This window comes from Hyposmocoma kahamanoa, unplaced genomic scaffold, assembly GCF_003589595.1.
Source record: "Hyposmocoma kahamanoa isolate Upper Pololo Valley unplaced genomic scaffold, ASM358959v1 211, whole genome shotgun sequence".
Taxonomy (NCBI): domain Eukaryota; kingdom Metazoa; phylum Arthropoda; class Insecta; order Lepidoptera; family Cosmopterigidae; genus Hyposmocoma; species Hyposmocoma kahamanoa.
Window position 1 is genome coordinate 1938318 of NW_020653732.1, and position 27231 is coordinate 1965548.

Sequence of the window (27231 nt, forward strand, 5' to 3'; positions counted from 1 at the left end):
TATAGCAGATCTTTGTTTAGGTTTTTAACGACATTTTTGCCGTAGCGCCATCTATGAGAAATGAATGAAATAATAATTGATTACAAAATTGAATACAAGCTTAAATTCACAGTTGCACATGCACTTTACATATCTAAAACATTACTGTGGTTGAATGCACTATTTACACTATTATACCCTAAACCTATCCAGGTTTTTAACGTTTCTAAACAGTGTAATTCTGTACCCGAGAAGCATTACACTGTAAGCGCCAATTGTGTAATTTTACGGGGCAAGCGATTTTGTGTCGAAAAGCAGTGTGTACGGCAATTAGGGTAGCTCGAAATGTTATTAAAACTCAATTAGTTTTATTTCAAGCCATTCTAAAACGTTGTACATGCTGTATTTCGACACAAAATCGCGTCCCCTGTAAAATTACAAAAATAGCACTTACCGTGTAATGCTTCTCAAGTACGGAATTTAATTTTAACAGCACGATAAGTAAAATTATTAAATTATTAAAGTTAGATGGAGTAAGAGGAGCACTGGGTGAAAAGGGACTATACTACTTCAACACGAATTAATTTTTTTCCCGTACTGTATTACGGTTAATTTTGCTTGGGTCGAGCGTCAGGGACACTGGTTTTATTTCAGAATTAATTTTTTTGCAAACGAAATTTTTCAAAATGTATATCGTATACTATATACATGTTATATTTAGTTCAGTTGACATAAAAAAATCATTGATATTTGTAGAATGTTGGGGCAAATTTGTGTTTTTTTTCTATCGTGAAAATTTTTCGGAATCGTGTTTTCGGTATGTTATGCGAAAATCAACAGAAGCCATTTGAGGTTGTATAGACTCTTAATTAACTCACAATCTATATAAAGTTTAGAACTATAGTCTCTTCGTCCATAAAACAAGCAAATCAGTCTATGGTTAAGATATTAAATAATTTTTATGACACTGGCAACACAATCGGGATCAAAAACATTTTTTGTGCCGCCATTTTGTCGTGTCATAGATGTCTTTCGTACTTCGTGTCTCGAATTCGATGTCTTGTCTACGTACTCCGTTTTTTTAAATAAAGTTTTTGTTTTGTAATAGATAATTAAAATTGTGGAAAACGAGAACATCCTCCTTTTCCAGTTCCGTTGAAAATAGAAGGTTTAGCACACCTGCATTCATACTTTGACGTTGACATTTTATGACGTTTCTTTGTTTACATTTTGGACTTCTAATTATAATTCATACTACAAATACCGAAGTTATTTAATTCAATAACTCTTGTCTTTTAGTGTTTCTTTTAAAAAAAAAACACAAGTCGAATATCCGAACATTATAACCGTACTTAAACGATCGTACAATATACCTTAAGATAAATACCATAAGAAGTGAACTTTGTTCGTTTTTTCGAAAATGATTCCGAACGAAGCTTGGACTTTAGAAAATAGTAACGTACCAAAATAATTCACACGTTAAACCTAATACTGTCGTAACTCAAAAATGGTGGAATTGGTAAACACGATTTCAAAACTCAAAAAACTACTGAATGGAATCAATAAATTTTTATTCTCGTATATAAATGGATAACAATCCCATTATCCGATTTATTTCAGTATTTTTAACCGATTTCAAAAAAGGATAGGGTTCTAAGTCGACTGTAGTTTTCTGTATGTGTGTTAGTTGCCCATATCTGCCGTCCGCTAACTAAAAAGCGGCTAAGTGATAAAATAATTTTGTTGACATATTGTCGATGGAAAGCGATAATGCTGTAACACTCAAAAACTCAACTTTCACTGGAGCCAAAACAAAAATTGCAAAAACGAAAAAAAAATCATAACTGAATGGTTCGAGATTTTTGTGAAAAATTTAGCAAATAAACCTATAAAAAAATAGGACTTCTTAACAAAAAAAAGTCCGATTTGAAATAGTCCTACTCCTAATGACGATGTGTGGGTTACGACAATTCGATTTTCAGATTTTAACCTCAAAGAATGCTGTCACTTTCAAGTTAATTTGTATGAAGGTGCGACTAATGCCCTCAATTTACGGTTTTCTAAGATTGATGTAAATGAATTAGAGCGCCTTAACACATTTTTGGTCTTTAAATGTTAACTTCTTGAAGATATACGAAATTCAATAATGCTGTAAGAGTATTTTTTAAACCAAAGCAGGTAACATTAAAATGGTGTTAAAATGTTTATTATAAAGAACCACTATTTCTTGAAAGACTGGTCACAATGAGTACAATGAAACAAATCGAATTATAATATTGGAGATGTAACACAATAAAATAAAATCATTGACACTTTGTGTGCCATATTACATCGTTCTTAGAACTGATGAATTATAAATTCCTTAAATTTCATAAAGTAATCAACAACTGATCTTACTCTTGATTATTAGTTTTTCATTTTCTGTTCTTATATTTTCTGCTTTAGTTTATTGCCTGGTACCTTATTATTTACATGTTAAAGATTTAAAATTATTACGCGTTAGTATAAATTCAACAATAATCCCTATTCCTCCTAGGCACTAGGTAATGAACGAAAATAGTAAAAATATAGAAACATTTTATCATGATTATAATTTAAATTATAATCAATCAAAATTGGAATGTTTTCTTTGTAAAATTAAAAATAAGGTATTTAATTAATAACTATTGTAACTATAGTGAAAAAATAAGGTGGTTTGCATTAATATTAGACATAACTGGTTGAAGACTGTACCATCTCAGTCAACCGTGACCATGGGACCTGTGAAGGGCCCGAAACGTCGGTTTGTTTGAAAAAAACAAATATACGCGAGTTAAATCCGGAAAAATAGTTTCATTTCCTATGAACAAGAACATGCAAAAAAAAGCATTTTTGCAGGTATTGCGGGTTACTGCATTATCGCTTTCCAGCGACGATATCATAAAAAACCATAACCCAGTTTTAGAATATTAAAATTGAAACTAATTTTCCGGAGTTAAATAGCGTATATTTGTTTTTTCAAACAAACCGACGTTTCGGGCCCTTTACAGGTCCCATGGTCACAGTTAACCTGTAAAGGGCCCGAAACGACGCTTTTTTTGCTATTTAAAACGGTTATTTGACCATTTGTCACTTAGCCGCCTTTTAGTTAGTGGACGGCAGATATGCAAAAACCAAGAGGAGACTAACCCTGTCTTGGTCTTGCGTGGTCTTGGTATTGCAGATTCAGTCTTTACGCGATTACTTTGGCATTTGTGAACCCCGTTTTGGATGATTTTTTGTTAGAAAGAGGGCACCTCAGTATTGGTCACATTTAAATTTGAAGGAAATATTCTGCCTCTAATGGTAGCAAACTAGAGAATTAATCCAGTTTTGCGCACTTTCCGGTAGATGATTTACAATAAAAAGATTTACAATAAAAAGACGATTTTGCCAAACGCTTCCAACCGTACATCTCTGCATACGTGTACAACAACGTCCTCAAATCGTGTGACATTAAATTGAGCTCAGCTTTCGAAGTTAAACGGCTACTACAGAACTGGTTGCTTAGTTTAACCTACGATTTTGTCGAAAACTTAGTTATTCGCATGTTGTAGCAGCATATTTCGCTTATTATAATGTAATAAATGAATATATATAATTATTTTGTTACATAAATTAGATAAGTTATTGTTGTTATTATTATTATATGTATATTATATATATATATATTTTTGCTCAATACATATCCTAGGTTTATTTTCATAAAATATGTTAATCCATAAGTACAATCTAGAGGCTAAGTTTTCTATGTAAATCAGATGTCTGGGACCCCGCGATACAGGCTTGCCTAGTGTGGGGACCGCGGTAAACTTAAAATTGTACCTATCAATCTGTGAAATAAATGTTATTATTATTATTATTATTATTATAATAAAACTTGACAAATAGATGTAATAGATGTACTGTATACGTTTTTACAATAAGATTCCGGAGCATATATTAAGTTTATCATTTCCTAAGTTTAAAAACTACATTAAAAATATTTTGATCGAAAAATCATATTACATCTTTATCTAACACGTAGTCTTCAATTTTGTAATATGATTTTTCGATCAAAATTGAAGACTACGTGTTAGATAAAGATGTATGGAAAGACGACATGGCTCCAGAATCCACACAAATTTGATTCAAAGTGTATTCCATAGCATTTAAGTTTATTTGAAAAGAGCAATCCCTAGAGTTTCTTGCTCGTTCTTCTCAGGGAGGTCAGCGTAGTGAACGAGCAGAAGCTTAAATGTGACGTTTTCAAGTGTAAGTTTATTTTACCTATGGAATAAATAATATTTGACTTTGACTTTGACTAATTCCACGAACTTCTGAGGTCGATTTTTTTTTATAATTCGAAATTTCAAGTCGTGTTTTCTCAATTCCACCATTTTTGAGTTACGACAGTATTTCATGTGAGATGTTAAAAAATAGTCGGCATGCCATAAAATTTCAGCGATATTATAAATGTTCTAATGCATGCCGTAATACTGGAAGCTAAATAAAAGTATTGAAACAATTTACCTTTTGTCTTCACTGATTTGGCATTCAATAAAAAATTCCGGATCCTGTTCCAGGGCATTTAAGACTTTATTAACGAGGGCAACCTAAAAAAAATTAGTAGTAATGTACGGAACAAATTTTGAAAGGCTTTTTTTATAATATCCAGTGACGGCACGAACAAGTCGTGCGCCTGATGGTAAGCGACACGCCTGTCCATAACAGTTGCAGTGCCACTCAGAGCTTTAAATCGCAAAGATTTGATGGGCACTGCCACTGCGCCTGACACCCTGAGATATAAGTTGACAAGTGCCTGTAATTTCATTCTTATTGTTCCTATAATTTTAGTGTACTTAAACATAGTTAATTTCTCAATCGTATTACAGTTATTTTGATTTCCATGAAATTTCATTTACTTTGCGGAATTTTATATCAATTCAATAAAAGTTTAAAATATTTAGTTGGGTTACCTATCAGTAGTCTGAAATGACATTTTCCAGAAATAACGTTTGGTCGAATTTTCATAACCTCGAAAATAATTTTAAGAGGAAAATGTTTTTCTTTTAAACCTAACTTAACCTAACCTAACCGAACCTAAACGTGTCTTTGCGATAAACATCCAACATTTACTAAAAGAACAACGGTTTCGTTATAATTCAGTTTTCGGTGTAGTGAAAATTCGAACAAACTTTATTTCGGAAAAAAAACTCGAGTTTGTGATAGGTTACCACTTAGTTGTTAATAGGTTTTGTCCTCGATTGCGGGCATTAAAGGGGTTTAACCCGATTCAAACCCCGCGTTAACAAAGCGCCGGGTTAAAACCCGGGTGCTTGCCCATCGACATCTAGTGAGAGATTTTAGAACCTTCACCGCGCCGTGTGCAGCGCTACATAACAGTTAAGTTGTAGGTTTATATTAAAGTTACCTCTTCATTGTTGGCGAAGACAACGTTCTTCCGGTCGTTCAAGCTCCGTAGCGTGGGCTTAACGAATTTTGCCTCTCGCTTGGTCATAGGGCCTATTTTTATCGTCTTCTCTCTCCCACCCGTTAATATCCACGACAGCAAATGTTGAAGGAATATTATGCGGAACCCTGCTGCTGAACGGCTGGGTAGTTTTGTTTTTACATGACCTAGGCCAGCCCCTGGGGACTGGAAAAAAAATTTCATGATATAATAAGTGCGCATTTGACCTCCATCTCACCTAATGGAAAGTGGTGGTCGGGTTGAGGAGCATGCACACCTAAATAACGGTTATTCACTCTCGCCTTGAAGTGGTTCTATAATTGAATTCCCGAACGATAAATTATTTATCGTTCGGGAAGCGTAAGGGTGCTTTTCCACTGGCGAGGCGAGACGAGAAGAGGCGTGAAGAGAATTGAAATATCACCAGCGTATATCCATCAAAAACTGCCACCAATATCTATCGCGCGCTCGCGATTGATGTGAATAGCCTAGATTCAGAGCTGTTCAGTTTGTCCAGTGATAAATACGCGACTGACATAACACGTCTCCTAAATTATTATTATTATTAAATATCGCACCCCTCATGGAAGAATGGCATAAGAGGAATTACGTCAAACATGTTCATTCTACTCCATTAGATACAGAAAAATATACCCACAACCTTTTCAATTGGAGATTAGATACAGAAAAATATAACCTACGTCCTCTCCAATTGGACATGTTTGACGTAATTCTACTTAAGCCATTCTTCCATAAGGGGTGCGATATGTTAACGTAGGAAGAATCAGAAGAAGCCATCTTTTTTTAAACGACATCAAAAAAAGGAGCCTCTACCTTTTTCTCAATTCGTCTGTATGTTTTTTTTGTATGTATGTTACGCGATAACTTCGCCGTTTGTGAACTAATTTTGGTGATTCTTTTTTTGTTGGAAAGAAGGTACCTCAGATGTGGTCCGATTTAAATTTCAAGAAAATATTCCACCTCTAAGGGTGGCAAACTTGAGGGTGAATGACTTTTGAGGTCGGTTTTTTAATCGGAGGTTAGGTTATTTAAATCTGAAATCGTATGTACCTCACAATATCGCGATTGATATTAATAGCCATCGCGAGCTCGCGCGAGAAATCAAGTTACTGTTGCTGAGTTAATAATAACTCTGTGTAAAGCATCAATACGTTTCAATATTTCATCAACAAATATTTTCGATTCTCGCCTCAAATATCCTCGTCGACCCAGACCATTTCCACCGAAGATGAGCTAGAACGAATTTTTAAAATACAAATTCCAATACTCGTCTCGCCTCGCCAGTGGAAAAGCACCTTAACGCTTCGTGCGAATCTTTGGAATATTCACAACAATTTCTAGTCCCGCGATGATGGAAAGGTGAAGGCGGAATTAAATCATGCAATTCATCAAACACTACTCATTGTAGACAGTTGAGTGCAGTCGTGGTAGCACTCAAGCAGAAAGCCGAGGGTTCGAATCCGGGCTTGCACCTCTTGAGTTTTTCGCAATTATTGCAGAAGGCTCGAGTTAGACACAGTTATTTTGTGAGTTCATGGTGTCGGGATCTCGAAGGTCCCGGGTTCGATCCCTGGCCGAGCCAATGTAGAAAGAACTAACTTTTCTATTATATTGTCTCGGGTTTGGGTGTTTGTGGTACCGTAGTTGTTTCCGATTTCCATAACACAAGTGCTTTAGTTATTTACTTTGGAATCAGAGCAACATAATGTGATGTTGTTTAATATTTATATTTATATTTATTTATTTATTGTGAATTAACACTTACAATGTGCAAAGGTGGCATGAGAGGTTCGGTGATGCCCTCCCCACGAACCCCCAACGCGCCTCCTTCCCACCCCATTCGGCGCATCATTCTGAAACAAAGCAAACCAGGATGGATCTTCAGGGACTCAAACAGGACCTTTTTTTTACAATACCAAGTGACCGGACAAACAAGTCGTGCGCCTGTTGTTCAGCGACACGCCTACCCATAACAGTTGCAGTGCCACTCAGAGCTTTAAATCGCAAAGATCTGAGGGGCACTGCGGCCGTCACGCTGAGGCATAAGTTGACAAGTCCCATGTGCCTGTAATTTCACCAGCACCCTTAACCCTTCAAAACCGGAACATAGTCATGCTAACATTGCTGCTTGGCGACAGAAATAGGTAAGATGGCAGTACTTCCCTGGACGAACTCTTTCACAAGGAGCTCTACTGGAGCTATATTTATTTAATGAAATATGACCAGAGCGCAGTGTAAGAGCAATTAACAACAGCGACTTTGATAAGCTACCTTCCTCGAGTCAGGGGTTTCTTAGATGACGCAATTGGATAGTTTTGTACCATATACCCCTTGTCACAGATACCTCATTATAGCCCATTGATGCATAAGCCTACGGCATTGAGTATATAATCAGAAATAGAGACGTAATGTCATTTAATTTGTTTGAAAACAATTATGCCAAATCATTACGGTGAAAATTAAAAAATTACATATTATACAATAATTAATTACCGATGAAATGTGATTCAGTTTCTTTTGTAATTCGATGTTTTGCTATTTTTACCACTGCCACCGAATAGCAACAGCCCTCCAACGTTAAAGATATTATCTTTATTACAATAAATACAGAATAATTTTGGAATATACGACGTACACACAGGTCAGTTGTTGGCGCTGTACTATTTCAGCTTTCTAATGTGTGATTTCAGTGTAAACGAGAGTTGATATTTAAAAGTGATATAAGGCTCATTTGCCAGAGATTTATGGCCCTTATTTCGTCTCTATACTCGATGGCCTACGATATTAATATTTACATGTTTTTTGTTTTCTACAATGTTTATGTTCGATGTATTTTATTGTGCCATAAATGAAAAAAAAAATAATAATAAAAATGCGTACCTTTCAGCTATACCACTCTCCATGGGTGTGCTCATGGCTTCAATCAGTCTGTTTTTTCTCGTGGACCCTGTCAAACGGCTAATCTCGACACACTGCTCCACCTCTGCATGCATTGTATCCACGACTTGAACTCCGGCGCTTTGGAATGCTATGCCTTTTTTTATAGGTGGTCTAAAATTTCAAATAATAATAACATTAAATTTTTTATTCAATTGAATTTAAATTATTTTTTATATGAAATTACTCCACTAGTCGAACATTCAGAAAAATATTCCTTCGAAAAAGAATTGAATGTCAATTCAATAAAAATTTAAATACATATCTAGCCGGGGCTGGTAGCTGTAAATGTATCTAACTGGGTGACGAAATACTTCCATAGATTTCTCATAGATGACGCTACGGATAAAAAATCGTTGAAAAACCAAATAAAAAGACACGACAACAAGCACATAGAAAAATTTGTGAGATCCGGTGGTTCGTTCCGTGGCTTAGTTGGTATAGCGTCTGCCACGGTATGGTAGAAGACGTCGGTTCGAATCCGGCCGGATCGAAGGAATTTTTACTGAGTGTTCGATCTTTGTATTAATAATTATAACGACTTGGGGAGGCTCCCATAAAAATACTTTGCTAAATTTGGAAAGAGCACAAAGAGCCATTCTGAAAGTTAGCACTTTCCGACCTTTTCGCTTTCCCACAGCAGAACTCCATGCTAAATGTGAAGTACTTTCAATACGCCAGCTATTCATACTATTAGTAGTATTACGGTTAGCCGTAATAAAAAAGCATTCACTAACACCATATATTCCATCACTCCAAACCAGTAAAAGACGAGCAGACATTGTTTGTTCAACTGAACGGTTTCGAACAGAACACTCCCACAGATTCTTTTGCTTTCTTGGTAGCTATTTGTATAATAAAATAAATCGTTCTCTATCTATATATCCTATGAATAAGTTTAAATGTAAAAAAACCGTACAAGACTGGTTAAAAAGAATTAACTACAATGACACTGAAAATTTTATATCAGTTTTTAAGTAATATAAATATAATTAAGACGTCAGCTATTATAATTAAGATTTATGTATTATTGTAATTTATTGTTATTGAACAAAATAGGTTGACTAACCGTTATGCTATAATCACCAATTTAGATACCTAAGACACAAGTAAACAATTTTACTTAGTTTAGGTATCACCTAGATCAATTTGCACTACTAACCTTAATTAAAGTAATGTAAACATAAAATAATTTCATTGTTTGCGACAATTTGGCTCATATATGTAAATAATAGGTTATTTAATAAAATTTATGTATGTATTTAGGTTAATATTTTATACAGAAATAAATTTATCTTTATCTTTATCTTTATTATAATAATAATAACGCACACTCACAGTCCCGCACTAGAGAAACCCTGTATCGCGGGTACCATGGACACACATCATAGACAACCACAAATTACACCCAAACTCACGAGAGAAATAAATGTAGGCCATACAAATATTTCTCCCTGCCCGGGAATCGAGCCCGGGACTTCTGCGTGGCGACTAGTTTGGTAACCGTTCGACCACTGAGGCAGTTTATATTATAGGTATATGACAAAATTAGCACAATATACACGCAAGCACGCACGCACTTATGCAAGCACGTGCACGCATCGAGAACAAGTACCAATTGAGTCTACATATCTAGTGACTTAGTAGTTAGTCATGTGGGCGCTAGATATGTACCCGGGTTCGATTCCCGGTAAGAACAGTTTATGAAGTTTGTGAACAAGTCACGAACTAAGTGTTTCATGTAGTGCCAATAAAGTTAATTTGCTAGCCAAGCCTACGGCATCGAGTATATCACCAGAAATAGAGACGAAATGTCATTTGTTTCAAAACTATTCTGCGAAATCATTACGGTGACAACTGCGCTCCGATTGGCCAGTCCGAATTCGAAACAATTGACGGGTGTCGTCCATTGTTTCATTTTAAATCGACCAATTTAACTTGAGCTTTGCTATAATGGACGAAAATTGAACAATTACATATTTAATAATTAATTATCGATGAACTGTGATTCCGTTTGTTTTGTAATTAAATGTTTTGTTGTTTTTCCCATACCACCGAGTAGAACAGTCCCCCATAGTTAGAGATATTATCTTTATTACAATAAATACAGAATATTTTTGGAATATACGGAGACGTACACACAAGTCAGTTGTTGGCGCTGTACTATTTCAGCTTTCTAATTTATTATTTCAGCGCAAACGAGAGTTGATATTTAAAAGTCTTTGCCTGATGAGTTGCCAGGGATGGATAGCCCTTATTTCGTCTCTATATCTGATTACATACTCGATATTTACAAATAACCCCAATTCTTATTAATATATTATTAAGCAATATTGCATAAATACCTTGCATCTTTATTAAGAGACCGTGTACCATCACCAGTAGTGACAGAATTGACTTTTCTCGCGTTGGATATAATGGTTACTTCTATACTCTGTACGCTCGCAACGTCTTTTGATTCAGAATTACAACTATTTGTTTCCAAGTTATTGGTTTTATTTTTGCATTGTATTTTTCTTGAATTGTCTTCTTTGTTTGTTGTACTGGATATAGGTAGTTGCGAATTTTCACATCTGAAATAAAATTTATTTAAAAAATTATGTTATATCGTCGGCGATAGTGCAATTACGCGTAGAGATGGGAAAAACTGCTTATTTTTTTTTATTTTTTTTTTATTGTAATGGTACACAAATTACAGAAAACAGATTACAGCATTGTTTTCAAACAAAATTATTTTAAAAAGAAGCATCAGTAAATCTGCATTCCAATTATAACTGTATCCAGCATTCAGAAAACTATAGATTATGCGATCTTATGAACAAAAAAAACAATAACAAGAATACTGATAATTTTAAAATAGAAAAAGGTCTTAAAATTATTCACATGAGCGTTTAATGACGGACTTTTTGAATGCGGGAAGGCTATCACGGAATATCAGGGTTACAACAAATGCCATCAAATATTCTACACATTCGGTAAATTTTAGACGTAACGCTTTTTAGTTTGAAGCTTAAAAAATCGTTTAGAAAAACGTTTAAACGCACAGACTTTTATGTTAGAAAAAGCTTGCAATGTTGTGCTGATAGCGAAAAACAAGAATAGCCACTAAAGGGTTTAAGTTTATTTGTAAAACACGACTTTTATTTTTATTTATAAAATTATTATTCACATTGACGAATTCATTTCTTCAGGAAACATAAACGGTGGGACATGAAACTTAGGCACGTTGTAAAAAATGAAATTGTTGAGTATAAAACAAAATAAGAACACCAGCCGAAACCTTAGTGGCACCGCCCTGACTGGCCCGAATCATTTATTACGTCCAGCGGTACCGACGACGTTGTTATACGTGTCACGTCTTCATTACTCCAACAAGTCTGCGGATATTGTGGAGTACATGCGAGTGAAGGCCAACGCAAACCTGAGGGTCGAGCGGTTGGAGTCGCGCCACAATGTGAATTTTAAATCATTTGTGGTGCGAGTACCAACTCAACACCTGTCGACCTTCATGCGAGAACACTTTTGGCCGAAGGGTGTCATGTACCGGCGTTTCCGAGGACGGCTACCGGACACCCACGTTGCGTCACACGTCGAAGTACATACGTGTAAATAAATAGTGTTATATGTATAATATCATGTTATATTGTGTTTATGATTAGTCCGTAAGGTATTTATTTAATATTTATGTTATTGTTTTATTATATTATTGTTATATTATATGTATGTTAGTTTGTAAGGTATGTATCTATGGGTCCTAGTTGCCTGAAATCACGGCATCGTGCGAGTACAAAAAAGTCTTCGTTCGCAACTGGTATCGTACAAAACACAATTATGTTACTTTCGCAACTGGTTACGAACCTCCGGTTTCGTACGCGGCCGAAGGGAAATAAATAAAAAAATAAAAAAATAAAGAAAATAAAACTGACCAACGTTTACGTTTAAAATAACAGGTGTGCTTAAGTGCTTATTTTAAAAAGCAAACGTTTTTAAGTGCTTTTCGCTAAGACCTCTAATTACGCCACACCTCTAATTACGCGTAACTAGCATTGGATTATAAGTAGTGATCGGATAACCGGGTGCTTATTTACCTAACCTTCACTTCTGTCTCTTAGGAAAAAATAATATGGATATGCCTTTCTGAATAAAAATATATACATCAATCGCGGGATCTCTGAATGAGCAGTTATTATTTACTAAATAACTATAAATTACCGAAGTACCGAGAAAACATTGAATGTACGTGTACGGCCGACAAGCATGATACGATTTGGAAAGAATGGGGATGATCAGGGTTCCGAGGTAGCTGTCATTGTGGCTCGTATTACTTATACGTTGAACTTGAGCCACGATAATAACATTTTTTTACTGAGGGTAACAGTTTAGAATCTGTGCATATACCATGACAAACATTAAGTTGGTATACATTACATTTTCAATGAAAAAAAAACATTATTACGAGAAGTTTTATAAATATTATAAAATTATTTGCAAAAATATTATTTTGTAATAACAGCATTAGAATCATTACATTTATATAGGCATGTCCATATTATTTCTTCGTGGGCGGTAAAAACCAGACATCACTAATTATAAGTTATCATTTCGGTAATTTAGTGGCTAAATCGAATCCGCGTATATGTCGTGGCAACAAATCAGCTAGATTTACCCTTTTCTAGATGTCGGTTAAAAATAAATCAGTACTCACCGCTTTGACGACGGTGTTCGAGGAGTTTCGCTGCGTCTATATATCGGCGTTTTGTACATTAACAAATCTCTGAAAATAAAATATATTAAATAATTAGCTTATTTGACGACTTCTGTGGCCGGTTTGTGTGGGCGTTAGATGAAGAAAACCCGGGTTTTATTCCCGGTAGAAACAATTTGGGAAATGCAAGCACGAAATCCGTAGTATGGACGCCACCTAACAGACTTGAGTTTTGATCAGGGCTAGAACTATGAACTACTGCTTAACTGTCTATATCTGAGGTAGCGGCGTCAAAAGTGTCAGTTTTTTGAAGTCGGTTAAAAAATGTGTATGTTGAACTTTGTGACACGAATATTTTTGGTATCTCATTCAACAGATTTAAGGTAAGCATCCAAAACAAATTATTTAGTAGTAATGATAGGCTTAACGGCCTAATGGCGAGAGTCTGCTTGCGAAGCCTCTCGTCATAGGTAAACATCCCGGTTAATTTGTAAAAATGCGTTTATTTTTTATTCTATATATTTAAGCCCTTTCAGCCTATGTTATTAATATTTAAATGCAATATTCGGTATTCGTTGTCTATAGCATAGTTCAAATTTGTTCTGTGTTAATTCATAGTGTAATTATAACATCGAGTACATAACCAGAAATACTCGATGAATTATAATTACTAACTGCCCTAACGGGTCATGGTGCATACAATAAACACCTTTTAATTTAGGTATCACAGACAGCCCTCTATGCAGAGCGTGCATGGACGGGGAGGAAACGGCTGCGCACATCCTACTACAGTGCTCCGGCGTGGCCAACTACAGGGCGAAGTACCTTGGAGTGCCGAGGTCGCTCCCCGAAATCTTCAGCAAACCGAGGAGGTCACTGAGATTCCTGGAGGAGCTTGGGTGGCACGAGTAGGACCTTGCACCCACCACACGCAAAATAGACGCTTTGTCGTCGAGTTGCGGACACCAGTTGCGCCCAGTGCCAAGTAAGTACCATTTACTGTCTGTACCAAAATAAACTAAATAAAATGACATCACTTACGGCGACGAATGCCGAAAGTCAGTACGTAGATCTATAACAAAAACACATAGGAGAATTTCGACGACTCGATAACTGGTCCCTAATTCTCGTTCTCCGAAACTATAACTGTCAAATAAGTAATACTCGACCATATTAAAATGTCAAGTATGAAGCTTCATTCACATCATGGGTCCTTTTAATTTGGTCGCGTATTACTTACTTCACAACAACTGTTTCGGACAGATATCGGCTGGAAAACGAGAGCAGACTCCCTGGACCCGCGGCTCAGTGGTTAGAGCAATGCTACGGTGCAGCACGGACATGGGTTCAAGTCACATCGGATCAATGAAAAATGTTCTGTGTGTTCGATCTTTGTACTCGTAATCATAGCAAAACTAGTGGAGTTACTTCACAAAAATGCGCAATAAAAAAAAAATTGTGTGGTGAGAAGCAATAGAGCGCTTAAGGCATTCGAGTATATAACCAGAAACAGAGACGAAATAAGGGCCATCCATCTCTGGCAACTCATCAGGTAAATGGGCCTTATATCACTTTTAAATATCAACTATCGTTTTCGCTGAAACCACAAGTTCGAAAACTGAAATAGTACAGCGCCAACAACTGACCTGTGTGTACATCTCCGTATATTCCAAAAATATTTTGTATTTATTGTAATAAAAATAATATCCCCACATAAAAAAATCTCGAAGAAACGCTTTGCGATAAATGTTTGATGGGAATGCAGCCACGAATACATAAATACCTACTTATTGACTGTGAACTGGCAATCAGTACTGTCCCAATTTTGACAACTTTACAGTACAAAAATTGTTTGCAGCATTTATATAGCGCCATTTATTAAATAAAAACACATAGTTTTTAAATATTTTTATTACACATGTATGTAAATGTATTACAGATGTTATATAAATGATTTTTTCTTCATCCTGTAAAGTTATCAAAATGGAGATCGCACCGGTTGCCAGTTCACACTCGATATATAAAACAAAATTACCTCAAAAGAGTCCACTTATCGACCTTTCCGACATCAGTACTGAGTGTGTAATCTTTCTTGCGTCGACTCAATGCGATTTCCTTGAGTATCGCTGCTACATCTTCGTGGAACAGCCGATGGTATTCCTTATCGCGAGCTAGAGTCGTGACTAGTTGAAGAAATCTGTGAGACAAGACATTTCAATAGCAGCACCTTACCTATTTCTGCCGACAAACAGTAATGTCAGCATTACTGTGTTCCGGTTTTAAAGGGTTAAGGGTTCTGGTAAAATTACAGGCATATGGGAATGGTCGACTTATGTCTCAGGGTGACGGGCGTAGTGGCAGTGTATTTGAGATCTTTGCGATTTAAAGCTCTGAGTGGCACTGCAACTGTCATGGATAGACGTGTCGTATACCACCAGGCGCACGATTTGTTCGTCCTGTCACTTGATGTTGTATAAAAAAAGGTCGTATTATTTAATCTAAGAGTAGATTCCTTAAATTTTAAGTAAAATGTCATTTGTAGTCAATCTTATATTAGGTTGGTTGTGCAGTGAGGTAGTTGGGATGTCATCTGGTTAGCGACGTATAGTGAAACAGGAACAATTTTAGATAGTGTGTTTATTAGTTCATGGTGCAATAGAAGTGTATTAATAATTCTTTTACAATACAAAGAATCTTATGCCTACTCAACATTTCCTTCAATATGCAAACCAGTGACCTACCAAAGAAGTCACGTTGCTTCGACACATTACAGGGTACTAGTTTCAACAAAATTTTAAATAGTTATGTAGTTGTTGTCGATAGTTTTATCGATAGATTGTGAAAGAAGATAAAATTTTGCCAAAAATGACTGAACTGTGAATGTAACGACGTTCTAATGATTACTAATTGCGTTACTGCCGTCTCTATTGTTATTTTGACAGTAAAGTTGGCCTACTATACTATCGAGATCAATTTTTAAGCGTATATGTATATACATTTAAGCTAGAATAGCTGGATTTGATTATCTATATTAAATTAAAATGAAAATCTTTAAAATATGTCTCCTCCTTGTATTTTACACATAGTTCTAAATACATGTATTTATGCCCTTAGAAAAATTGAAAATTCGAATGAACTTGGCTTCAGTAATTGGATGAATAATGGGTCGAGGATGATTGAAATGAAATAAGTTCGGCTATTAATTCCATAAGCGTGACCAATATTCACTTTATAGTCGATAGAATATTTATCGACTGCAATCACTAGCTGCTCGCAAGCGGGCAACACTTTTGTGCGATGAACAGATATTTTACTCCGTCTTCAAAAGAGACAGACTACAGGTAAATACATCGAGTATATAACCAGAAATAGAGACGAAATGTCATTTAATTTGTTTGAAAACTATTCTGCCATATCATTACTGCGACAACTGCGCTCCGATTGGCCAACCCGAATTCGAAACCATTGACGGGTGTCGTCAATTGTTTCACTTCAAATCGACCAGTTTAACTTGAGCTTTATTATAATGGACGAAAATTGCAAAATTACATTATATATTTAATTACCGATGAAATTTGTTTTCGTTTTTACAGATATTATCTTTATTACAATAAATACGGAATATTTTTGGAATATACGGAGACGTATACACAAGTCAGTTGTTGGCGCTGCCTATATTTCAGATCAAAGGAGTTGATATTTATAAGATGTCACTGATGAATTACCAGGAATGTATGGCCCTTGTTTCGTCTCTATTTCTGGTTATATGCTCGATGGGTAAATATTAGAGTTGCAATGAGTATTAGGTTACTATTCGGTATTAGACTTATTCCGCTTGATTTTGCTATTCAGCCGAATACTTAAAAACACGACACTCTTTCACGAGGAGCTCTACTACTAGTATATCATACCTAATCAGGCTTGCCCGTTAACACCTAGCAGTAGGTGTTAACGGGCCGAGATGATGATGACGATGATGATTATTTATATAAAACTTACCTGGAATCCGAAGCAGTAATATGTTTGAACTCCAAGCTAGCCCGTTGTTCATCTTCAAGGAAGTTTAACACTTCAGTTAACGAAGCTTTTATGAAAGTCTCAGACAGACTTTGTATTAATTTGCGCTTGGCTTGGAAGTCTTTTTCCGCCTTAATGCATTCTTGTAAAGAGTCGGAAGAAGTTGTGGAGTTGGAAATTGTTGACAATTTTACATCGACACTGGAAATGAAAAAAAAAATAATGTACTAAATAGCCCTACAATACTTCGTGCCACTGCACTGTGAAAATAGAAGATACGGAAACAGACGGGAGGAAAACCAAAAAGGAACGTATACCGACCTCAAAAGTTTGTGGAACTACATCTATTTGCCAAGTTTTATTCAAATCGGTTACCGGAAAGTGCGGGAAACCGGATGCATCCACTAGTTTGCCACCCTTAGAGGTGGAATATTTTCTTCAAATTTAAATGGGACCACTACTGAGACTAACAAAATAGTATTATCATAAATATAATCTCAGTACGGAGTACTAAAAAACCGACCTAAGTTTTATTGAAATATCCTTAAATTCGCCACTATACAGTACTTGACACTGGAGATAATAAAAAATCGGTTCTCACTAATCAAAGAATATTGAGAGAAAAAAGCCTTGAATTGGAGAAACAGCAAAATCAACCATTAAAATAATTGCTCCTTCAGAAAATTTAGGCGCTATTTATAAAAATGAATCTTCATATGTGAACAGCCGGGTGGCTGTTCACGTATGAAGATTCATTTTTAGACATTCATTTCAGAGGTGGATGATTTCCTTCAAAATGGGACCACTATGGAAGCACCCCCTTTCCAACAAAAAAGAATCATGAAAATCGGTTCACAAATACCGGAGTTATCGCGTAACATACATACAAAAAAAACAGTCGAATTGAGAACCTCCTCCTTTTGAAATCGGTTAAAAATCGATTCATAATTTACTTATCGCGTATCATACATTTACAAAAAAAACAATCAAATTGAGAATGTACTCCTTTTTTTGAAGTCGGTCAAAAATTAAAATTAAAGGCTTTGTGACCGAACGGTTACCATGCTGATCTGCCACGCAGAGGTCCCGGGTTCGATTAAGGTTAAGAAACCCTAATATAACTCAATTTTGAATAAAAAAACTGACCTCAAGTCATTCATCCCCTACTTTGCCACCCTTAAAGTTGGAGTATTTTCTTCAGATTTAAATAGGACCGTTCCTGAGGTACCCTCTTTCTAACAAAAAAAAGGATATCAAAATCGGTTCACATATGTCGGAGGTATCGCATAACATGCATACAAAAATAAACATACAAACGAATTAAGAACCTCCTTTTTTTTAAAGTGTTAATTGTTTTTCCATTCCGAGAGCAGTATAATAATATTAGATAGAAAACAATAAGTACGTACGTTTTACAGTTATTTTCGATTATTGCTTTTGACGTTTTCTGTAGTACCACTCCGCTGCAACAAATTTGTTAAAATAATTAATAATGTAGAAATTGCTTGTCTATGTAATTAATTTTAAAAACGGATGTTTAAAGCCGTGCAGCAAAAAGCACACAAGCATGAGAATTTAATGTAATGGACGAAAAAAGAGTGCAAAATTAATAAATATGATTTAGGAAGAAAAATAAATCTATTTTTTTTTAATACAAAAATAGTTTGCGTTTGTCGACGATGTAGCATACATTTTCACCTAGATCAAAACCATTTAATGGTATTTACTATCTTACAAAATATTTACAATTAAATCGGAAGAACAGAGTCGAATGTGATTATACAACGAAAAGAGGATCAATACATAATCTCATTATTCATCATATCAAAATAAGGCCTAGCTATAGGTGTTTTCAAAATTTTATGGATTATTTCGTTTCGGAAATATAAAATCGATCAACAGTCGATCTGATATCCATAGCTAAGAACAGCGAACGAAACGTACGGTCTTTGTTCTACGGATGAGTCGAAATATATAATACACTTTAGGATATGACAATATATACAGGCTGTATATTGAAAGTGGGATATACTTAGAGTGCGTTATATTCCTGAATCTGAATTTTTTTTATTGTTTTTTATCGACTACTACTTGTGAACAACATTAGTTATCGAAACCTATGCACATCACTATTATTGCTCCGACGTAATGGCGAGCTGCGGCACGGCGGCGAAAATCAAAGCACAGGTCGGGGGTGGGGGCGCGGGCGCATAGAGACAGTGCACGCGCGACCGTGGTCTAGCGAAGATACGTAAATTATTTGTACTTCCGCTCGCTCGTGCAAAATAGATATTTATTCTAACGTTGAATTGACTGAGATGGTGCGACTTTACGCTATAAGTGGTGATAGTGTGAGACGAGCTATTGAAATGTTCCCACATTTTTAACTACGCCAAAAACCTCAATTCTTATTAAATGATAACTAGTTACTAAATCATAAACTTATCGTTTTTAGTACGTAAAACATTTCGACGATAGTTCAGAAGTAAAAAATAATTAGCATAATTAAGCTAAAACGTAATCATTTCGATAACAGCTTTTTTCATCATAACATAAATATGCGTAGGTGAGTAATTTAGTTTTTTATTTTCTAGAGAAAAGAGGTGCTTTTAGTAGGAAGGGAGATGTGAAATCATTGTTATTGTTGCTGTCTCATTCGGCGCTCGCTTGGTAGTATTCCCATTGCACTCGAAATCAAGCATAAAGGGAATAGGTTTATTCCTATGTACACTCCAAAACAAATTTGTTGATTTATTTTTTGTTCTATCCCATATCCTTATTTTATTTTAATCTATATTAAGTTGTAACATGATTTACTATGACATGTATGAATATGTCTCACTTTCAAATATACAGCCTGTATATATAATATGGCATTCTTTAAACACACAGAATGCCAATTTCGTACATGATAGGATGTACTTTACCTGATCATATAAAATCCCGAAAACAGATTAAAATAAAAATCTAAATTTAGAGTAGAATATCTAACTTTGCACATTTTTTGCGAGATATTATTTCTAATTGAAATAATTTATCCCAAAACTTGAAAATTGTACAGCTGTTTAACGACACGCCCCGTCAGTCGCCATCAGGCGTACAAAATCCTGCCATTGATACTGTATCAGGGCAGGGCTCAACTCGCGCAAGATCTCTATGCGAGAAGTACCTCGCTTAAGTCACTCTCTGTCATGGTAGCCCTACTGTGGTACGGGTACAGATTTCTTTCATACAAATAAGTTAGAATAAATTTGAAAAAAACTTACGCAGTACAATTATTCGACTCAAAAAACTCAACATTAAATTCAAAACGCGCACTGGCAACACTCATAGCTTCGTAAAAGGCAGAATACAAAGATTTGAAGCCAAAACCGATGCTGGTATCCTTTTTATAACCCGACTGAATTAGGAAGAATACATAAGCAGCTTGGTGGTAAGGCATTATAGGGTATTGTAAAGTGAGTCGGGTGTTATCTTTGATGAATTTAAGCGTTGTGTTAAGCATTTGGATTTTGAAGCTTGTAGGTATGTCTTGCCTTTCCAAGGTAAGATCTTCAAGAGTTGACGCCAAGGTTTGGGGTGTTGAAGACATGCTGAAATTAAAAAATAGATGATTATTAACACCAAGGTCGAACGTTAAGAAAAATTAGTTCGATCCGGTTGGATTCGAACCAGCATACCGTGTCTGACGCTCTCCCAACTGAGCTACGGAACCAACCAACAGGCCTTACGAAAGAGACCAAAAAACAAGTAGCAACAAGCGCATAGAAAAATTCGTAAGGTCTGTTGGTAACTTTTCTAATAGCAGTAGAGCTCCTTGTGAAAGAGTTCGACAAGTGAAGTACTGCCACCTCACCTATTTCTGCCGCCGACCAGTAATGTCAGCATTACTGTGTCCCGATTTTGAAGGGTGCTGGTGAAATTACAGGCACATGAGACTTGTCAACTTGTCTCAGGATGTCGGGCGCAGTGGCAATGCCTCTCAGATCTTTGTGATTTAAAGCTCTGAGTGGCACTGCAACTGATACGAACAGGCGTGTCGCTTACCACCAGACACACGATATATTCGTTCCGTTACTTAGTGATTGACTTCATACATCGAGTCGAGAGAAATAAGGGCCATATATTCCTAGTAATACATTAGCGATACAGCTCTTATCAACTCCAGTTTGCACTGAAATATAGACAGACCAACTACTGACCTGTGTGTACATTGTAATGAAGATAATATCTCTAACAATGCCGTGCTGTTCTATTCGGTGGTGTGGGAAAAACAGCAAAACATCTAATTACAAAACAAACGGAATCACATTTCATCAGTAATTAAATATTAAATATGTAATTTTGCAATTTAGGTCCATTATAGCAAAGATCAAGTTAACTGGTCCATTTGAAGTGAAACATTTGACTACACCCATTGACGACACCCGTCAATTGTTTCGAATTCGGGCTAGCCAATCGGAGCGCAGTTGTCACAGTAATGATATGGCACAATAGTTTTCAAACAAATTAAATGACATTTCGTCTCTATTTCTGGTTATATACTCGATGACTTCATATAACGAATGTTTGATATAAACTTACATTCTATAATTTAATTTTTTATAACGATCACTTACACTAACACTCATTTTTAATAACGATCATAAGTTATAAACCACAGTTAACATAACGTCAGTTTATCTAAATTTCATTTTATCTAGAAATATAATTATTTCGGAAAAACGATAATACTAATTTTATTAATTACAGTTTGGCCTGAAACCATTTTTGGAAACGCAAACAAATTTGTTTCTGGCACTCGCCGGCCGCTGCCGCGGCACGCTCGCTAGTCTCATGCTACTTTTTCTTATTCTAACCTAACCTACTACCACACCTCCGGATTTTAAATTACACTCCTAGTATCGAACAGACAAGTATCATGGCGAGTCGGGTTTAAACTTTTTATTTATATAAAGTGTTATATACATACCACGGAAAAATTATCTAAATTGACAATACATGAAATGTTTGTTACATAATATGAGCTTTATATGGAAAAAAAATTATTTAATGTGAATGTTATATCAAATAAGAATTTATATGAAGTTAAATTATAGGAAGTGAAATTGGTTCTAATAAAAATTATATTAAATGATCGGTAGTTGTTTTGAAATTAGATTATTTAATTTTTTGTACAAGTGAGGCATACCCATAGATTATTATTAACATGTTTTTCTTTTCGCGACGCTCCGACGTGTAGGCATTGACGCGCCGAAGTTGGACTACTTGTGTTATTATACTATACTACAACATACTGATAAATGTTGCCTGTAACGTTAGTTATAACCTTAAGTCAGAAGAGGGCAGAACATCTTACCACTTTGATAAGCTATTTATCTCTTGCGGATTTTTCGTTTGGTCCAAAAGCTGTTTTTTGTACACCAACACACTGAAATTAAAGAAAAAATCATAATGTAGATAATTATACTTCAACGACCAAACCTGCCTTTTTTTTGTTGTTTTGGCTTCTGTCCCACTGTTTAAATTCGAAAGCTAGTCTGCCGTTCAATGTGAAATGTACATTTTGAACTCTGTCACAGCACATAATGAAGTGTCTTTTTCAACCTTTTTTTTTATAATGCATTTTGCAACGTGCGACCGGTCTATGGACCATGAGCAATTGTTTTGTTATGATATTTATCTTTCCAATTTCTCCTTCCTTTAGTCCCACATGTGGAACCTCTTCAATCGTCTGTTACTTAGAGGTTCGTTCAGAGCTTGTGCAATTCTGTTTTCATGTCGTGAGATTCTGTCCTTATAGGCTTTTGTCATGTTACATATCCTGTTTGACAGTAGGGATTTTCAGATAATCATGAATATCATCCATTTTTGTGAACCATGGAGCATTAACAGAATTTTGAGCACAACATTTTGGAACCTCTGTAATGTCTCCAAGTATGACATACTTGCTGATCCCCACAGTTGTAATCCATAACTCTGAATTGGTTTGAGGACTGTTTTGTAGATGGTTAACTTCTTCTCAACAGATAATCAACAACATTTTTAACCAACTTCAAAAAAAGCATGAGGTTCTCAATTCGACTGTACGTTTCGTTTTTTTTGTATGTATGGTACGCGATGACTCCGGTATTTGTGAACCGATTTTCATGATACTTTTTTTGTTGGAAAGAGGGTACCTCCATAGTGGTCCCATTTCATTTTGAAGAAAATCATCCACCTCTAAGGGTGGCTGATAACGCATGAACGTTCATTTTTATAAATAGCGCCTAAATTTTACTTAAGGAGCAATTATTTTTCATGGTTAGTTTTGCTATTCTCCAATTCAAGGCGTTTTTCTCTCTCAATATACTTTGAGTAGTGAAAATCGATTTTTTATTATCTCCTGTATAGTTGCGAACTATATTTCAATAAAACTTGGCAAATAGATGTAATTCCACATACTTTTGAGGTCGGATTTTTAGTACTCTGTACTGAGATTATCAACCTCAACATTGGCAGAATAATCGTAAAATCGATGTAAAGAAATTGGAAATAGATTGAAATATTCTGAATCAAGTTTCTTAATCTGGACATGTAGTCACAATAATATAATACTATACAAGTACTCAATCTCATCTCACAGTCAACTAGTCTTTTTTCGAAGATGGAGTAAAATGACATTTGCAGGGTTTTTTTTGCCACTTTTTGTAAAATGTTAAATAGTCATGTAATTATTGTAGACAGTTTTATTGATACATTGTGAAAGTAGGTAAAATTTTGTCAAAAAAAGTAATTGCATTATTGTGTTCTTTATTCTTATTTTGACTGTTGGTCTATTAGTCTCAGATTATAAAACAATAGGCAGATGGAGCATAACAAACGAAGTGAAGCCGCTTTTCATTTATTGTGTGCATGACACTGTGGGGACATGCGCATTTGTGTGCATGTAAGATGGCAGATGCAGCGAAATAGGCGCCTTGACGTCGAGTTGCAGACACCAGCCCATTACACCAAGTACCAAGAACAAGTAGTATCTTGATCTCTTGCGCAAGTCGCGCTCCATAAATGCTGGTCCTACTGGACATCTCTGGGTTGTTAAACTTTATTCTTTTTTAAAAAGAAAGTATGCATATCTAAATAATGCCCATTTAGTCTCAATTTGAGAAGGTCTATGTTATACCATTTAGGGAATGAGTCTACAGGCAGGGAATTCTATTCAATAACTGTTTGCCATATAAATCTGCAAAGTGACAAATGGTCAAATATCATAGAACACTAAATGCTCTTTTAAAAACAGTTATCAATGCATAGCTGAAGTATCATTAAACAGATTCAAAACTCTAAAAGTAGGTTAGGTTTTTGTTAAAAAATATTTTGTCACTTAGCCACATTTTAGTTAGCAGATGGCAGAAATGTGGAAGCAACTACAGTATAGACATGGGGAATAGTGTTACATTTCTATCGCCGTGACTGTCGTTCCGGTTCCAAAAACTTTTTTTTTTGTCACGACTGTTACTTCCGTTCCCTTGTCACGCCTATAACTTACATCACGATGTACAGTTTTAGCCAGGGGCTTCTTTCTAATACTTATAGCCGTTTTTTATAGAATGATTTAAGTTTTTACTCCCTTTGTAATAAGTTTCAATTCCATTCAAAAACTTGTTTTTGTATTTAATGTAATTTTGTTTGTTACTTATTTAATGCGAATCTTTGGATCGTTAAAAATAGCAATAAAGTGTAATGTAATTATATTTCTAGTAGAATACACAAAGTACATACAAAGTAGATACATAAATATAAAATATCAACTCTTCCCATAATAAAACAAATATACAAAAATATTTTACTTTGTTAATAAATAGGTTTATAGTAACTGCAGATTTTTTTCATCTGCCCTTTCTAGTAGTAATAAGCACCTACAACCCTTGTGAGTGAGCAAAGAAAGTCAACCTATCTCACTCACTCCCATCGCCGAAGAGAACTGCAACGAGTGGCACGCTCAGTCAAATACGTATGTCATGATGTGAGTGACGGGGATAGCTATTGGAACGGAGGAACACCTATGTGACTTTGGAACGTTATTCCTTCGGAACGAGTCATGGTGCTACTGTTTGACAGTGGATCAAGGTGATTTTTTCATCATGACGTTATTTATCACCCACCTCTACTACAGTACTTACTTGTCTAAGCATATTCCGCCTCCATAATAATATTCCCATTTGTAATAGTGCCTATTTTGATGTAAAATCATAAGTATTTCTTGTCCAGTTCTTTGGCATTCTGCAGTGAAATTTGAGCATTTCAAAAATACGTTATCCTTAGCTATTCTTACGAGAAACTCTTCCTTGTGCGGTGCGATGTTGGGAAAACTCATTTCGCATAGGTTAGTTTTAAAAAAATTTAGTATTTTCCGGAGGTAGTCCTTAATAAATGTGGGATGCAAAAATGTTACTAAAGTAGCAAAATCCATTGTTTTCGGATCTAATTCCTCTTGACTATGCCTTTGAAGATATGTGTTTGCATACGGATTGTCTTTTTCCGGTATTAAAGTGTCTCTTAAGTCGAAATTTGGGCATAAACGAGCGTGTAAATTTGATACTTTGTTTCTCTTACGATGCCCTTTACGTGATGTTTCTTGACCTTTGGTTTGTAACCCGTAGTCGGCGCTATCATGGGTCTCCATTGTTTATAGTCACGATTACATTAAAGCACTGTTTTCAAGAATTTTTCTACAAAGTTCTTGTAGATATTTTGTCGGCGGAAACAATGTGAAATCAAGCATTTACTTTCACAATAAGTTATTAATGGTAACGCACAAAGTGTTTGTGTAAGAACATAACATTTTTCGCGTAAAAATCGTTTCCGTTAATTCAATTTTAACATGATTTTAACTATGTTTTTTCTATTTTTGACGTAACATTAACGAAATATTTTGAAAATGCTATGGAGTGGAGTGCATACTCGATTTTACTCGAATAGCTGCGATTTGTAACTAGTATTTTGTCACTTATGTTGTCAAAAATTTTAGAGTGGCACTTGAACTTGAATCAAGACCCTTTGTAACAATCATATTACTGTGTAAGAACAAACTTATTGCCAGAACTCACACGCTGCTCGTTATTGCCAAAGAGAGTTTATATTTCTCAACCAAAATATTTTTTACCTTCAAATGCAAGCTCAAAAATTAAGCAAAATTTGGGTCTTGATTCTTTAACTTCAAAGCAGGAACCTCAAAAGCCAAACATTGACTAGTAGGAATAAATTTCATTGCGTCATGGAAACATTTCCACTTAAAAATCATATTTTTCAGAAATTTAAGTATTTTTCCGAATATTTTTCAACTATTTCAACTTCAACTTTTGTATCTATGGCTCCGTGGTTTTGCGCGACGATTTCGCTACCGTCAGGGTTGAAAGACTAATTTATTAAGGACCTAGAGTCGTATTCTAGAACTCTACTCAAGTCTCAAGTCCGGACTTGAGTTTGATTCAAAGCACTAGAAATCATACTCAAGTCCTTGTCATTAGGGTCGAATTTCCAGTGCTTGAAATCATACTCAAGTCTGATCAAATTCTGACTTGAGCATTGAGTAGAGTAATACGATCCTTAGTGCGGTGGTGAGATAGATTGCCGGTTATTAAAATACTTAAGCGGTTATTATGCGCATTGACGGTTATAATTTTTTTATTTTTCAAATATTTTTCCGCATTTTACGTTGACACCTGTCAAAAGTTAAAGTTATTGAACGAAAACGATGGAGCCATTCTATTGGATTTTTTCACTGTTGTAAAATCGTCAAAGATAAATATCGTTTTTCTAATAAGCGTTTTTTAGTTAAACAAGTTTATTTTACAGTTTACGCTAAATAAAACTTCAAAAGTATTTGTAAATGTAGAACTTCCAAATTATATTTTTTCAATTTTTCGGGAATTTTTCAGGAAAATTCCATTATTGAAATTTTTCGGATAATTATAAAACAGGATTCTGACCGATACCGAGCGATGTTCCAAGCTTTAAACGGAAAAACTGAATCGATGGCAATGCTAAGCTTCAAGGCCAAAACAAACAACGAAAAAAAACGTATATGTCAACTCAATAAAATGTTTCTTGGTTTAGAGCC

General features: G+C 35.3%; 1 protein-coding gene across 2 annotated transcripts; it reads right to left on the reverse strand.

Moving 5' to 3' along the window:
- Window positions 1-4445: 4445 nt before the first annotated feature.
- Window positions 4446-26058, reverse strand: LOC113227607. 2 transcript variants are annotated; one of them, XM_026460567.1, is made up of 12 exons: window positions 25292-26058; window positions 22489-22560; window positions 20666-20722; window positions 18539-18592; window positions 17112-17330; window positions 15148-15309; window positions 13113-13181; window positions 10753-10980; window positions 8351-8521; window positions 7236-7323; window positions 5411-5635; window positions 4446-4592 (listed from the first exon to the last, which is right to left on the reverse strand). In XM_026460567.1, the coding sequence occupies exons 1-12, from the start codon at window positions 25792-25794 to the stop codon at window positions 4506-4508; spliced, it is 1935 nt and encodes a 644-aa protein (XP_026316352.1). In that variant the 5' UTR covers window positions 25795-26058; the 3' UTR covers window positions 4446-4505. The 2 variants fall into 2 exon arrangements, with proteins under 2 accessions (XP_026316352.1, XP_026316353.1); XM_026460568.1 differs by lacking the exons at window positions 20666-20722; window positions 22489-22560; window positions 25292-26058 and adding an exon at window positions 20396-20595.
- Between the last annotated feature and the right edge of the window lie 1173 nt (window positions 26059-27231).